The sequence below is a fragment of the Centruroides sculpturatus genome, unplaced genomic scaffold (genome assembly GCF_000671375.1).
Source record: "Centruroides sculpturatus isolate CEXI.00-Female unplaced genomic scaffold, Cexi_2.0 scaffold1791, whole genome shotgun sequence".
Taxonomy (NCBI): Eukaryota; Metazoa; Arthropoda; class Arachnida; order Scorpiones; family Buthidae; genus Centruroides; species Centruroides sculpturatus.
This window is the reverse complement of record NW_019386080.1, coordinates 99,043-116,820: the sequence shown is the minus strand read 5'-3', so window position 1 is coordinate 116,820 and position 17,778 is coordinate 99,043. Positions and strand designations below refer to the sequence as shown.

At 30.1% G+C, this 17,778-nt stretch overlaps 1 protein-coding gene across 1 annotated transcript in view; it reads left to right on the top strand.

Moving 5' to 3' along the window:
* Window positions 1-1,874: 1,874 nt before the first annotated feature.
* LOC111613469 (cytoplasmic dynein 2 heavy chain 1-like) overlaps window positions 1,875-17,778 on the top strand; it is a 31,996-nt gene continuing 16,092 nt past the window's right edge. Inside the window, exons 1-9 of the mRNA XM_023354824.1 lie at window positions 1,875-1,908; window positions 3,014-3,834; window positions 5,458-5,662; window positions 5,737-5,900; window positions 6,748-6,873; window positions 11,215-11,325; window positions 13,605-13,760; window positions 14,576-14,657; window positions 15,786-15,991. Coding sequence (XP_023210592.1) covers window positions 1,875-1,908; window positions 3,014-3,834; window positions 5,458-5,662; window positions 5,737-5,900; window positions 6,748-6,873; window positions 11,215-11,325; window positions 13,605-13,760; window positions 14,576-14,657; window positions 15,786-15,991 — 1,905 coding nt within the window. The remainder of the gene's footprint in view (window positions 1,909-3,013; window positions 3,835-5,457; window positions 5,663-5,736; window positions 5,901-6,747; window positions 6,874-11,214; window positions 11,326-13,604; window positions 13,761-14,575; window positions 14,658-15,785; window positions 15,992-17,778) is intronic.

Genomic DNA, 17,778 nt, shown 5'->3' with positions numbered 1-17,778 from the left:
CCTGTTCGATCACCATCTCAATGTAACTGTGATCGCTTACAGAATGGGTGTCTATGGTGTTGCACTGAATTCAGCTGATGTCCAGTTTGCTAGACCCGAGGCAGATGTCTATCCAGCTTTCCCCATTAGATGAGGAATAGGTGGGAAGAGGACTGGTGTTCAGCGAGGTGAGGTGGTACTGATTCATAAACTCCTCCACCATGTAACCCCTCGGATCCTCCACTGGGCTGTGACTTATGTATGTGACTTAGCATTGAAGTCTCCAGAAATGAGGATTGGGTAGTCCTGTAACTGCTGGATAGAGCTAGCAAGAAGGCTGAGAGAGGCGTTAAGATCTCCAGTCGGAGGACAATAGAATGAAATGAGTATGTAAGAGGAGTTCTGCAATTTAAGGCTGGCCGTGGTAAAGCTGTTATTACTATGGTTCGGTAGGAGCTGAACATCAATGTGGTCATTTAGGATGACAAATCCGGTTTTGGGTGGTTGAGTGGGATCCTGATGAGAGACAGTTCGATGATTGCCGAACATTGCAATCTTGTTGGAGTATGTATACGGCTCTTGGATGAAGAGGATATCTATTTGCTTGGTGATTGCAAGTTGGAGAGCGTCAGAAGTAGCCGCTTTGCACCTTTGTAAATTAATTTGGAGAATCTTCAGACTGTTATTAGTGAGATTATACCCCATAGTTGGTTTGACGGATGGTGAGGGCTTTCATCTTGATGGTGATGGGACAGTTCGGGTTAAAAGCATTGTGATAGGTTGGATACTTTTCTTGATCTGGAGGATCTTTGTTTGCCATCTTGCAATTAGCACAATTGGTAGGATGATCTAGCCTTCTGCATTCCCCGAATCTGTGCCCTTTACCACAGTGGCTACATTTTTGTTTTGCTGGGCAATTAACTGAGAGGTGGTTGTAGCCACAGCATTGATAGCACCGAACTAGGGGTATGTAGTCATTGATATAGATTTTAGCCCATTGAAGGGCAATGTGTTTAGTGCGGACTGAAACATTTCTTATACTTGGAGAGGTGGAGAGGACAATATGTCTACAGTTTTCTTTATTATTACTTCTGAATAAAACTGTGCTGATCCTGGTGTTTTCTGTGAAATCATCTCTATTTATCGTTTGTAGTTCTTCATTCTGATCATATATGTATGAGATAATGTCCTCCTCATCCACTGAGGTTGGCACATTCGTGAGGATGACCCTTGGTCTCCTGCCCTCAGAGATTCTACAGTTTACTTGATTAGGTATGTCCGGAAGCTTTTTGATGGCATCTTCAAGAATTTGGGCTTCCTTGTGGGTATCCATTCTAAAACATAGCCCGTCACCTTTTACCTGCCAGACACCCTTGACTCTTATTTTAAGATCGCTCGGTTTGATGTTTTTCTTTATGTTGTTTTCGACTTGGTTCATGTTAGTGATATTCCCTTCGTCATCCGTTTTAGGGTATAGTATAACTGCAAAAGTTCCCCCAGTGCCTTCATTATTAATTTTGTTCTTGAGAGATCTGTTGATGGCCAGCGTGGTGGTGCTTGGCCTGGTGTTAATCTTGGTAACACTAGCATACGAAATAGGTGGTTGGGTATCCTTAGTAACCTGGGTTTGAGGTTGAGTCATTGTACAGTTTGACCTTAGTTCACGCAGAATCCCGTGGAACTGGCCTAAGCAGGAGAACATACGAGTAAGTCTCTCCCGTACCTCCTTCCGTTCGTCCGTGCGGAGGTATGAGCTATATTCAGGTAATAAGTCAAGAATTTTTAAGAAGTGCTGATTGGCCTCATCCAGGATAGTGTTTTCTAATGGTTGAATGACAACACTAGTTGAAGGTGCCCCCACCACAGAGACTTCCGAGGATCGGCTTTGAGTAGGCATGATTGATGATGATAAGTGTGATAAACCAACCAGTAGAGTGTAGTATAATGATCAGAAAAAAAAGGTGCCAAGTGGCAGCAAGACTCTGGCCAGGGAGACAAAGTCTGACACAGCCAGAGGGGAAGAAACTGGTTGGGTGGAAAAGAACAAAAGGCTTACTTACCACAGTAGAAACCTAGGAGTGAGATAGTTCTTTGTAACCCTTTGGTACGAGTGTATCCAAGTCCAGCGAGCACAAGAGACAAAGAGTTCGGCGATTAGGTTCGCAGGGAAAGTGACACAAGCCTTGAGCGCTGCAGAGCAATTAGTCCTAGGAGAAGGTCCTTAAGTAATCCTTGAGGAGTATCCACTGAGAGGCTGTATCCGGAGTTTGGTGGTGGTAGGTCCAGACGAAGCTGAGATATTGCACAAAAGGTCTGGTAACACCAGAAGAGACTGCGCCAGGAGCCAATAAGGGTCCTGGCTGGACCAGAGTAGCCAAGCAAAGCTTGGCTGTAAGAAACCCAGCTAAAGGTTGGGAAGTACCTACCCCAAGTCAGGTAAGTCTTACCTGGCTCTCCCAATTGTAACAAGTGCTGATAAAGACACCTGTCAGCACGGGCAATTGGGAGGGTGGTGGGGGGACTGGTCTGCTGTTTAGCGGGTCCCTCCAAGTAAACAAAAAGTAGATGATGGTGTCCACAACACTAAACACAGACAGGAAGGCCAGTCACAACACAGATGATACAAAGATGACATAACACTTTGTAATCCAAGAACACACACACTAAACACAAATACAGTATCCAAGATGGCTTCCACTGTTGTCTTCAGACGCTGGAACAGCCAAGGAGGCCAATATGGCCTGCTCCAAAAATCAAAACTATCCCAATAAAAATGGAATAAAAAGTTAGGCTTAGCAGCCCTAAGCCTAACACCCTTCCTAGGCCTAACTTAACCCTACTTGCCTATACTCTAACACTGTAGACAGCTAGCTAGGACTAAAACTAGGCTTAGCGTATGAAAAACAAAAAATTTACACTGTCAGGAGCTAGTGGAGAGTACAACTTACCTTGTTGAAGACCAAACACCAACTGTTGGAAACAACATGCAGAGATTGGTTTAGATGCTTCAAAAATAATGATTTTGATGTTGAAGATAAAGAACAATCTGGCGCACCAAAAAAGTTTGAAGACGAGGAATTAGAGGCGTTACTTAATGAAGATTCATGTCAGACGCTAGCTGAACTTGCAGAATCATTAGGAGTTGATCACACAACAGTTTCGAAATGTTTAAAAGGATTAAGAATGATTCAAAAGCAAGGACATTGGGTGCCGTATGAGTTGAAGCCGAGAGACGTCGAACGGTGTCTTTTTACATGTGAACAACTGCTTCAACAGCAGAAAAGGAAAGGTTTTCTGCATCGTATAGTGACAGGCAACAAAAAATGGATACACTACAATAACCCTAAGCGTAGAAAATCGTGGGGTAAGCCCGGCCATGCATCAACATCGTCAGCAAGGCCAAACATCCATGGTTCGAAGCTTCTGCTCTGCATTTGGTGGGATCAGCTAGGTGTAGTTTATTACGAGCTGCTCAAACCAAACAAAACCATCACGGGAGATCGCTATCGACTACAATTGATGCGTTTGAGCCAAGCATTGAAGGAAAAACAGCCGCTATATGAGCATAGATACGACAAAGTGATTTTGCAACATGACAATGCTCGGCCACATGTTGCACAACCAGTGAAAACGTACTTGGAAACGCTTAAATGGGAAGTCCTACCCCACCCACCGTATTCACCAGACATCGCCCCTTCTGATTATCACTTGTTCCGATTGATGGCACATGGCCTGGCTGAACAGCACTTCCATTCTTATGAAGATGCCAAAAAATGGGTTGATTCTTGGATAGCCTCAAAAGACTTGTCGTTTTTCCAACGTGGAATTCAAATGTTGCCAGAACGTTGGGAGAAAGTAGTGGCTAGCGATGGACAATACTTTCAGTGACGTGTTTATTACGACTTTTTTTTAAATAAAATGTTAATTTTCACAAAAAAACAGCAAGAACTTATTCAAGGTCCTTATATATCTATAAACAATTTATCACAACAGATCAGACTGATCATCATATATATTGGCCAACAAAACAAAATTACATGTTGAAAAGATTAGCAAATACACAGAACTTGCACATGAAATAAAGCATTTGTGGATAATAGACAATATACTTATCACGCTTATGGTCATTTTTGTGCAGGCATCATACCATACATACTACACAAAAGTCTAGTGACATCAGGCCTATCACAATAGCATTCGTATTACATTACAAAAAACAGTCATCCTAAACACTTGTCACATAGGAAATTCTTAAGTGCAGAAACATTCATGAACATCACATAATCACAGTAGCAAATTTGTTATTGCTCTGCCTTGACCTTGGTCCAGAATAGCAGTGGGCACTGGTATTAACTGAGAAGGATGCAATCTACACACAGAATAATAATAATAATAATAATATATACAAAATTGCATTTTTGTAAAAAGAAATAAAGTAGTTGAAGATATTAATAAGTGTGTTTACATTCTTTTTATAGAACTTCAGACAAATATAAAATGGAATATAACAAATTTTGAATTAGAACAAATTATACAAACATTTGCCAGTTTATGTGATAAAACAAACCAATGAACACTCCTATTTATTTTAATGAAATTTTCCATTTTTTAACAATAACCATTGTTGCAACTTAATAGAATTGCAATCTGTTATTAAATTATTATTAATGTCATCTATACAAAACTTAATTTTTAAAAAAATGAAATATTTTTAAAAATTTGAAATCTGCTGCATCCTCTTTTAAAATATTCTGTAAAAATAACACAAGTATTGGCAAATTTTTTTTACTGCTTTATTTTTTCTAAAGAGACATTACTTTGTTTACATTATTATCATTGTTTACAAATCTGCAGCATATGGTCCAATATGTTTGTGGAAAAATTTTGTTTAGTTCAATACCACATTAATAATAAAACATTAAACTCAGTACTGTAATCTCAATACTGATAACTACCAAATAAGATTAACTATAAGATTCAAAAATAATTTTAAAATAGATATTTGTAACACCAGTCATATATTTATTTAAAAAATTTTTTGTTTCTATGCTATTTCTTCAAATAATTCTTTTTCTGACAATCATTTGTGTAAGAAAAAAGGTGATTCAAAATAATTAGGCTAAAGGGGTATATATCAGAATTATTAAAACTGTACATCTACTGATATACCGATAATTTGTGCATTAATATTAACTGTAAACTGTCCAGCGTAAACTGTTTTAGTTACACAATAGATTAATATTATTTGATGTGATTTAATGAAAAATAGAAAAATTAAATCAAGATACATTTATTATGTTTAATCATAAATACCAAATTTTTGAGTTAAAACATTGATTCAACTAGAAATATAGTTAAATAATAAAAAAGAAACGTAGTTGGAATTAATTTTTTTGTTTAATTCATAAAATTAATTTTGATATATAACATATAAGTACATTTTGTTATGTATCTTACAGCTTATTTTTTTCTTTTTAGAATACATTTCCTAACTTATTTTCAAGTCTAAGAATTAATGATAATAATTTATGGAACACTTTTGCCAAAAGTTATCACTGTGAACAAGAAATTCCATCCATTGTAGAACAACAACTTACTTCATTTCAACAAGTTTTATTAATACAAGCATTACGTCCAGATCGCCTCCAAAGTGCAATGACAACATTTTGTTCTAGATTATTAAGTAAGTAAGAATTGAAAAATTAATTTATTTTTTATTAATCAAATTTATATAAATTTTAATTAAATATTTTTTAGCATTAAAAGAGCTTTCTCTACCTGCTTTAAATTTACGAAACATTTATTCATATGAAACATTAGCTTCAGAACCAATATTAATTATTATATCACCTGGAGCTGATCCATCTCAAGAATTGCAAGAACTCAGTGCTGAAATTGTAGGATCTGAAAAATATTATCAGGTAATAATTCATGTAATAACTTTAACTCAACAATAAAAACTTCTGAAGAGCAAGCATTTAAAATTAAATTGTGAAATATTAGTGGAAAACAAGAATTTTGATTCACTTTTATAATGAAAGTGAATTAAAAATAGGAAAGAATTATGATAAATATAAATATTTTTATATTTATCATAATTCTTTCCTTGGTCATCTATTCTATTAGTGGAAAATTAATTACAAAAGAATTATATTGCAAATAAAATCATTTTGAAAATTTGGATGTCGTTTACAGCCAACATTATTAATAAGTCTCTTTATGAGAATACTATCAAATATAATCTCTAAGACCAATAGTTATAGCCAAATTATAAATATTAAATTTAATAAGAGATGGCACCTAGTACCTATCTCAAGGCCAAATTACATAGCATTTAATTATTAATATAGCAATAATATAGCCAATCTAATCTGGCTATTATTTGGCTTTAGAATACTATCAACTGCACATTAAGTTGATGGTAACTTTTTCATATTTTATTGAGCTTATTCAGATTGTTTTAAGAAGACAAATGATATTTCTTAAATTATATCTATCTCCAGAAAGATCTGGAAAGCATTTTGAAAAAACAATCAGTAATTTAAAATTTTTTCAGGTATTTATTATTTACATAGTTTTTATTGTTTTCTATTAATTGTAGTTTTTTTAAATTAAATTCTATGTTAGCATATAATTATTATTGAACATTTTTGTAATTTGCTTTTAAATTTCAGAAATTAATGTATTTTAATATAAAAATTATATTTTTTTGAACATTAATAAAACTTTTTATTATAAAATATCAAAATTAATATTATAATTTTCTAGGTTTCAATGGGTCAAGGGCAAATGGAAATTGCTATAGACTATCTTCATAATTGTGCACAAGAAGGCAACTGGTTATGCTTGAAAAATCTTCATCTAGTCACTCATTGGTTACCTACATTAATTAAAGTATGTGCGTTTTATATTTAAATTGTGAAAACTCATAAATTTTAAAAAATTTTCTTCCATCCATCAAAGTGTATTTTGCCTCAATAAGAACCAAATTCTTTAAGCATTTATACTACTGAGATCTAACAGATTAGCTATTCAGTTATTTAACAAACATATAGAGTAATCAAAATTTTTGTTTCCAATGTTGAGATTCCTATTAAATGAAGACAAGTGATATAGTATGACTGGAAGTATTCACATCAATTTATTTAGAAAATATTAATCATCAACATAGACAAGTATATATATATATATATATATATATTAAGNTTTAGCCCAGGACAATCTAGTTTGGCCTAAATACTTTAGGCTTAACTAGTTTGACCTAGGCCGAACTGATTTATTTAGTGTTATTATTCAAGTATATTAATGGTTAAAATAAAATTAAAAGGCACTCAATTAAGTGAACAATATTTATTCAAACATAGTGTACTTAATTATAAAAAACAGTATTGATTAGAAGTGACACAACACTTGTACAGTACAAAACTATAAAATAAAAATAAGCTAATCAGTACTTATTAATTTGTATGTTTTTTTTTTTATTTATTAAACCATGCACTTTTAAAGGTAATTAACTTTCGAAAATATTTTCAAAAATTAAACAGAATAATAAAAATAATTTTTAGAGTCTAACTAAAATTAAAAATTAACTTATTTGTGCTTCTTAGTGTAACATATAAAATATTTAATCTTTTATTTATTTTTAAAGGGTGTACTGTTGTGGCAATTCAAATTACACAAAATCATTTTTTTTTACATTGGCACCTATTTGTAGTACAGTTTTTGGTACAGGTGCATCTTGTGCTGTCCCAACTGAATGTTTGGTAGCTGCAGTCCTTAGTGAGATTTGAACATCTTGATTAACATCACTTTCTTATAGAAATTTTTGAGTACAAAGGTTGTACTGTAATAAACAAATCTTTTATTTTGACCAAATTACATAACATACTTATGCTTTTTATAGCAAACAAAACAGCGTTTAACATCATGTTTTTTTCTTCGAAGATCTTTATCAGGCTTTCATTATAAGTAAATATTATACAAAAATCCTATCTGAAAAAATTCATAAAACTTGAAAACCTCTTCCAAATATAAAAACAATAATCATCAAAATCAGTTTGACCTAGGTCAAACTAGTTAAGCCTAAAGTATTTAGGCCATATAGATTGTCCTGGGCTAAATTAGTATATCCTGACACAAGTAGGACAAACTAGTTTGGCCGGTAACATATATATGCTTTTATCCAATTAATTTAGATTTTATGATGAATTTGTTCATGACAAAATGACAAATTAAATATAATATTTACTAAAAGCATTTTATGATAATTACATTCAACAATATCACTAGGATATCTTACTCATGCGCGAGCCCTAGTTTTTGTGTCCTTTACAAATATACCATGAATATCTATTTTTTGATTACCATCAAAACTCCTTTGAATTGAGTTTGGAAGGTATGAACATCTGGCAATGTTGTTATAAAGTAGTCTGTACAGGTTATTCCTTGCCAGACAAGAAACACACCACCAGAGCCATTTCATACATGCTTGATAATGCAATACAATAGAACATCATTTATCTGAATCAATTGGGGACTGGGGTTTTCAGATAACTTATTTTTCGGATAACCGATTATGTACGAAAAAATATATTAACCTATCTCATGTTGAAGTTTTTCTCTGTTGCATGTTGCTTTGCATTGAATTTTTGTTGATGTTAAGCCTAACGTAACTTTTTAAATTAATAATCCTGACTATTGTATCGTTAAAAATCATTTCTTTATTTTTTACAAACAAAATAAATATATTGAAAAATATAAAAACAAAAAAAAATTATACTTTAGAAGTTAATCTAGTATCAAAAACATTCAATTCAGCACAACACAGTCTGAGTGGAACGCTTTCAGTTAACCAACATTTCGGTTGATCGGCATTCAGATAATCAACACTCTACTGTACTATAAATATTACATATAAATATATAACACAAACAATCACTCTTGGGCCATTGAAACTTGCTGTTTTTCTTTTTCAATGTAATGCTTTGTTCCATTTTTGTCATTTCACAATTCAAATCAGGTACTTAATTAGGAATGTCTTTGGTGTGCCATTGGCAGTGGTGCCTACTTGCAGTGCACACACCCTTCCTGCAGTGCACACGCTGCATGCCCACTTACAGCAGCCCTAATTATATTAGACGTGAGGGACGAACAGACCCACAATAAAGTGTTATTTTAAATTTTAATTATTGGAAACTTTAATCGGTTAAATTCGAACGTTTTATCGAGTTAGGTCCATGTTGCATAGAGAATTTTGTGATATACCTAAATTCACAATTTTTATTTATACCATCACTACAGCTTCATATATAGTGTTCTAATAATGATTCAAATAAATATCATGGACTTCGATAAATCACAGAATTGCATCCCTATTCTACTGCTTTGTACTTTGTGCGCAAATAAAAATGTTTCTATTTTTCATACACTCCATATGTAGAATTCGCACCATAACTTAAACTNTCCAGTTAACGGACAAGAACTAGTGGAAAGACCATTTCAGAGGAGTCCATAGTGTCCTCATACTACAGATCTGTGACCTAGGAAAAAGAAAGGTATTTATCAACCCGCGATTCGGTTGTAAACTCTCTCTCTCGAACGGAATAGTATAATTAAGTCCGCTAATATGCCGATATCTCTGTATTTTCTTTGCTTATTATTAAAATTGTTAGTTGTTAGAACATATGGAGTCCGAGTGAGTCACTTCCTCGTCTCTCTCCTCACCTCTACTCCGAATCCAAGCGCTCACACGCTACCGCTCGCGAATCTCGTGGCATAAAGTCGCGATTTCCAAGTCCCCTAGAGACTCGGTGGTGTCATCCTGACAGGGCGCCGAAGAGGTGCCGACCCTACGGTCACATATTGTAATGAAATATTTTTAAGTAAGAATTTGTTTCAGTTTATACTTATCTTCTTCAACTTTTGTAAGTAAATAGCTTAGAATTGTAATCTCTCAAGTTTTATAGATGCATAAAAATCAAATCAGTAGGTCTTAAAACACATTAAGAACATACATTTTTTTAACTTAATTTTTAAATTAAAAAGTAAAAAACAATATAGAGAATATCCTAATAGTTAAGCAGTTCAACATATTATTAAATTATACGTTCAGTTTCCACATTAGAAACTAAATATATTTTCATATCTGATTTCTGACTTTGGATAGACATATAATTTATAAATTAATATTTACAGTTTGAATGATCATTGTATATTAACAAAATTGGAAACTCTCTTTTACTTGAACATAAATTATATTCAGGTAAAAGTGTAATTATTTGCATTACTCATTGTAAATTATCAAAAAAGGTTAAAAATTTCAAATTATACATGTTTGATAAATAAAACTAAAATACTTGTTTATTTAAATAATATACTTAACATATGACAGAATAAATAGTCTAAGAAATTATGTGTACTCTAAACATATTCTAACAATAAGATAATACAATTTAGAAAATATATTTTTTAAAATACTCTTGAAGTATAAATTTTCTAAACATTTAGCAACTATAAATATATTGATAGTTAATAATTACTCTACTTTAAAAATTCCAATTTAAATGTAATTCTTACTAAATTTTCAGATGTCTTATTAACAGACCTAAGGCAACAACTTTATTTATTGTAATATTATAGTTCACTTCTGAAAATTATATAAAGACAATGCAACTTATAGTGATAGATATAACATCGTCATTATAAATCCAGAAAGAGATTAGTGTGTATTGGGAGACTAGAGATAATTCAGTTTTAATTTTATGATGACTACAAAAATTAGATTTTTTTATTAACTTCTTAATAAACAAAGTTTAGATACATTATTTTGCTGAATATTAAGCAATAAGTATAAGATTGATTTTATAATTAGTATGATTAATAAATTAGTTTAAGATATTTATAGAATATAATGATTATTGTGAATTTAAATTAAAGTAGTATTTTTTTATTTGTGGTTTAGTGAAAATCTTGTGATCTTACTAGATCAAAAGAAGACAGTATTGACAAAGATAAAAAAATAATTTATTAGATCAAATTATTAATCTTTGTTTATGAATTTCATAAATTCATAAACATGAATTTCATATGAATTTCATAAATTCATAAACATGAATTTCATGTTTATGAATTTCATAAATTCATAAACAGTTTTCTGTCTTATTTTTTTTATGATATTATGTTTCACTTTTTTAAAACTAAAGTTAAATTAAATATTAACACTTTTTGTGTATTTAGGAATTTAATAAATTATCTCCACATGAAAATTTCCGTTTATGGTTGACATCAGAACCACATCCAAAATTCTCACCTATTCTACTACAAATGAGCTTAAAACTAACTTACGAGGTATGAAATTTTAAAGTATATTTTAAGCTAGTAAATTAGTGTAAATTAATATTCAATGTTAAAGCATTTATTTTGAAATATAATTTCTAAATTGTAATTTTTACCAAAAATTTATAAATAAATAAAATCAAACTTCTAGATTAAGATAATTTTTTTGCAGAAAATAAAATGACTTTAAAAATGAAATTTATCATTTGTAATATATATTTATTTATTTATAATTTAAACAGTTCTGATCATTTACATTTTTAAGCTGATTGTAAGCTCGTGTCAAGGATGTCAAGACTCCGATGATTGAGTACAAACATATTTCAAATAAAATGTTTTATATTGGATCATCTCATCACTATAAAAACATGTTCATCCAATGTGGGCGCATCGTTACAGCTTGAGATATTTATAAGAGTAATCCTGGTATTTATGGCTTTGTGNAAAAAAAAAAAAAACAAATCATATATCAAATTACTCTATTAGGACAATCATAGATAACTCCTTCATCCAGAGGTTGGTTACATTTGATTGGGATACAGAAAAAATAATAAATTATAAGATTACAAAAAACAAAAAAATTATTTTTTAATTTTAAAAAAGAAAGAATTCTATCATTTAATATTGTAAAAAAACTATTCAATCTCTTGAGCACTAAAGATTGAATTTAAGAGTTATAGTCACCAAATATGCAAATCTATTTACATTAAAAAATAATCATCATAAAAATCCAATAAACTATTGAAAATTATCTTTATTACAAAATACACAGTTTATTTTGTTAAGCATTAAAATATGAAGTTTATATCTCAAATAAATTTTATGTAACCTTAATTGTTTCATAACTTAAATTGTAACAAGAGAAAAAACTACCTTGTACCAAAATGGTCTTGTACCAGAGACGAAACATGCTTTAGATCTTTATTCCAGTAGTTATTTTGCCACAAATTTAAAACAATATTAGAATGAAACAAGTAAAATGCCAAAGCCATTTTTAAGATAAGATGTCTCAGAGAATCAGGGCTCGACTGCACACTGTTTTCTAAGGAAAAGAGAAAAATGAGCACTAACCAATGAGGAAAAGCTGACACCAGTACTTGGGGTCCTAACATAGATTATGGCGGGTTTTGTTGCCATCGTGGTTATGACAGATTGTGTTGTCACGGGGCTTGGCTACAGTAAGCAGGATCACTTCGATGTTCATGGGAGGTGTTATCATCATTCTCCAATTTTCTTTGGTATTATGGTTTTGAGCACAGTTGTTCAAAGTTCACTGGCCTTGGCCACAAGGTCGTCCATGATGCATTTTCAGTGAAATTAACCTATCAAATGTCAAAATTTCTCTCCATTGCATGTCGACCTGGGTTGAATTTTTGTCAATGCCTAATGAAAATTTCCCGTTTTTGAAAAAAAATAGTGGCTATTATATCATCTGAAATTATTTTATTATTTTGCATGAACAAAATAGATATAATTTTTTTTTGTTTTTACATTTATTAATATATTTCGGAAGTTAGTTTTAATACAAAATTATAACAACTAGTGCCATGTAGTTTCAAAAGAGTGCCTATTTGTAGAAAGAGTGTTGCCATTTTGTATTTTATTTTGACTTGGTTCTTGGTCTCTTGAATACCTACAAGTTTGGTTTCTTTTGCACACATGATTTGGGCACCAAATACTCTGTGCCAAATTGCAACTCCTGACATGTACTCCTTCATACCTCTAAGGTGGGCAGCTGTTGATGGCACCACAATTTTATAAACAAGACATAATCTTGTCAATAACATATATATATAATAATATAATATATACATGTATTTATAATTCATAATAGTTGCTACAATAACATGCATAAGATCAAATATTCAAATCAAAATTTTCAAAAAGCCATTCATCCAAAGATGGAAAATAAAGAATCTCCAAAAAAATTATTAAGATTTCTCATATCTAGATACATTTCTTATTTTGTTTTAGCATTAAAATAGAAGTTAGATACTTGATCTTAATAAATCAGACTTGACTTTTTTGAACTGTAAATTAGTATATTATTATTTGTTTTTTCAAATTATATGGCATCAGTTGTGACAAAAGAGTTGGTAACCATTTATTTAAATTTGTTCTATTCTATTATTATTTCAATTATTTAGTAATAAATATCTTATACAATCAAAATGTGAGAGTAAATTAATATGAATATAGAATTTTAAATTATTTTCTAATATCAATAACTAATGAATAAAAATGAGAATTAGAATAGATTAGAAAATTTTAAGAATAGAAAATTTTTGTAGGCTCCTCCAGGTGTTAAAAAAAATTTATTAAGAACATATAACTCATGGTCACAAGAATATGTGAATAGTGGAAAAAATATGACAAGATCCCATATATTGTTTATTCTTGCATGGTTCCATGCCATATTACAAGAAAGAAGAATGTATATTCCACAAGTAAGTAGATGTACTGTACAATACAATTATAAATACTTAGATTGCTAAGATAAAATTACAATTTTTTATTAGTGTGATATAACATTAAATTAAATTTTTTATTTTGTTTTTATTTGAAAACATTACTAATAGTAAAAATAGAAAATAATTTTTTTACTTTCTTGGCTAGCTTATACTTCTCAATGGTTATGAACAAAGATTCTATTTATTATATTTTTCAATTAAAAAGAAACAATAATTTTTAAGTTATGAATGAACTTGTATGTTTAATATTTTGAGTTCATTTATATTTAAATTATAACATAAATATTTTAAAATTTTCTTTATTGGTTTGAATAAAATTCCTATACAAAAGTTGCTTTGATTATTATGAGGACTGAATTAAATTAAAAATGATACATCATTGGCAATTAATCCTATTGTTCTTAGATTTGTAATTATATTATTTTTAAATTTGTTAGAATGTTTAATAAAAGTCACTCACTAAGCTTTTCAGAAATGTATATTTCTATGAAACATAAATTGATGAGTATTTATCTTAAATCTTTTTGTTAACTGTATCTAATTTTCTTTTATAAAATTTCTTGAATGTTTATTGTTTCATACAATTTGTATTAATAGTCCAATATAACAATACAAATAGAATTTATTTATTGATTATATAAACAGAAAAATTTTATTAAAAAAGATTTAAAATAACATTTAAAAAATCAATCTTTTGTTTATATGGTAAACAAGTTTTTTGTAAATAATAATTATCTATTCCTAGTTATCTTCATATTTATAATACTTTAATTCAATATTTAATTATTTAGGGTTGGACAAAATTTTATGAATTTAACTTAGCAGATTTAAGAGCTGGTGCTGACATAATTGATCGAATTTATAAGAATCCAGGTTAGTTATATGTATTTTAACACTTTCTTGATTGAAATATATTACATAAATGAAAATATGTATATTTTGACTAAAATTTTGATTAAAAGATTGATTTTTCTGTTAATCATTAATACAACATTGATTCTATCATTTTTCACTTTTGAAAAATGCATTAAAGATTTGTTAATTTGTAAACATATTTATTAGAGACTTAACTAAAGATTTTTTTTACTATAACTTCACAAATTTGAACACCGTAACACAACTGTGATTGATGGTTGTAACAGTCAAAATGGTTAAAACTGTTGAAACATTCACAGTAGGTTACCAGATTGGGTTTTTTCCAAAAATGGGGAAGATGCTTTCTTGAGGAAATCTGGAAAAATTTATAAATGTATTGGAAAGAATTGAAAAAATATAAAATTTTTATTTTTTAATTACAGTAGCCCCTTTATTATATTCACTATATTGCTCATGCTGGGAGACAAACCAAATGAAAAAAATTATCATCAAAGTACAGATTTAACATATATAATAACACTGACATTTGTTTAAGGAAAATTTTATATAAGAGCCATATCATACAGAGAGCTGTTTCAGCCTTATGGAAACAATTTGAAATTTATGCCTTTTCTTTATGTGCATGCTGATTATCATTCTATTTTCAGCAAATGATAAAGGATTGTCTGTTAAGTAAAAAAATCATATAATAGATGTCATCATTTCACATTATGTCACCAAAAATTGATAGCTAGTTTGAGGAGTATATTATTGCCCATTTAGAAGAAAGATATAGCTAAAGTGAATTATTAATAAGTGCAATTTGGAAAATGTTGACATTTCAAAGAAAGAAGTCTTTTGTGTTGTCACAAGAAAAGAAAAATTTAAAGATGCTGAAAATTTGAGGTTCATTGTGCCCATAAACTATAGCCTGCTCCAAGTTGGACACCTGCCATAGTCAAGGTGAAGGCCTTGGTAAGTGGGGCAAATGCCAGCATTCAAAGAAACATTGTAAAGAAGGTAGAGACTTTGGTATCCACAGTTAATTCTATAATTAGTAAATTTTGCATAAATTGATTTTTTCTGATAGATTTTAAAGATCCTAGTTTTTATTATGCTTAATTATTTTTAATTGTTTGCATTCAGGTAGCATAAAAATTAATCAATTGGAATATATTCATGGATTGTATGAATCAGCTATATATGGTGGTAGAATAGATAATCCGTTTGATATGAGAATCCTTATATCCTATTTAAGACAGTTTTTCAATGATCAAGTTATATCTGGATCAGTTTCTATGAGAAAACATTTTTCTTGCAATATACAACTTCCAAATTCTGCAGATTATCAGGTATGTTTCTTATAATCTTTCATTTATATATTTCTTGAAGATTATCATATTATTTTCTTTATATTAAATTATTAATACATCATCATTATTATTTTCTTTATATTAAATTATTAATACATCATTATTCATTAGTAGTGCAACAATTTTTCATATTTATCTTATTTCAGTCACTTTTTATTAGACAGTAAAATAAAAATTAAGTATACAGAAAGTTCAAAATAATTATATATTAAAGATGATTTTAGAATTAATGGATTAAGTTCAAGGTCATTTAATTCAGTGTTTTTATATTCACTCAAATAATATAATGTAATATTAACACACATTTACTAACTTGTAAGCTTTAGAAATGTTTTTTGAAAATAGTGTAACTTTAGATTTTCTGATTTACATGAATATATAAAACTCATCACCTCACTTAAAAATTAAAAAATTTATTTTTTAAGTGACTTTTTTTATTAAATAAAGTTAATTATGATTAATAAGCATATAATAATGCATTTATTTACATAAATAATTTTGATATAAAAAGTTGGTTGGGTTTTTTAAAATTCTTTTCAAGATACAAGTTACAGAGAAATGTAAGAAAAATAATCTGTACTTGTTTTAATTTTTTAATGCAGAACCACTCTCTATGTTCCTCTTAATTTGAACATATTATTTACTGTATTACACAAAACTAAAAGCAAAGATAGCAACAACTTATTACTACAAGAACCATATAGTATTAATATTGTTAAAACAAGAACCTTCACAATTCAAAACAAGTAAAATGGCAAAGCCATTCTTGGAACGAGACTGTCTTGGAGAGAACGAGCAACACATATGCAAATCTCATACTCGTTCCATTTTGTAGAAACAGTCTCAGCATTTTGTGTTTTATTTTTACCCTGTTCTCGATCCCTTGACTACCTACAAGTCTAGTTTATTTTATGTGCACATGATTTGGGCACCAAATACTCTGTGCCAAATTGCAACTCCTGACATGTACAGTACTGTACTCCTTCATACCCTTAAGGTATGCAGCCATTAACAGCAGTGCGATTTTAGAAACGAGACATAGTCTCATTAATTAAACTTTACGAATGTTCTTATAAATCAGGCTGTGGAGTTGGTAAAAATGGACAGACTGATTGCTGTTTTTTATTATGTACTTTATATTAACCTCCTATCTTGTATTTTAGGAGCCTCCTATAATGCACAATCTTATTTTATGATGATTCCTATAACTTACTTCATGATCTATGTATATCACTATTTACTATTGATTTTCTTTTCAGAAATCTGTATTTGAATACATTGTCTTAGTTAATTTTAAGTTTTTATTGTCAAATGATCCATAAAAAATGGCTATAAAAACTCAGATGTTAAATCTAGTATTTTTGAATACTTTACTGTAACCACTGATGGAAAACATTGTGTGTGTCAATGTATGGATGAAGATGGTAATAGTGGTAATGAAAGATTGTGAAAAAAGATACTGTAAATCAGGGGTGTCCAACCCGTGGCCCGCAGGCCGCATGCGGCCCAAGGCAAGTTCAAATGCGGCCCAATAAACGTGTGAACAAAACCGACAAATGTTTTAATTTTTTTATTATTTATTTATTTCAACGGCATAAACTCAAAAAAAAGTTTCACAAAGCCGTAAACCTTTATTCATATTTTATTTTTGAGTAAAAAGAAAATATTTTCAAATACTTGGAGATGTGTGAATGCGGAAGGATTACTAAATAAAGCTGGAGTTGTGACTCAAAGGATTATAGACCCAAATTTGGGAAAAGGAGGGA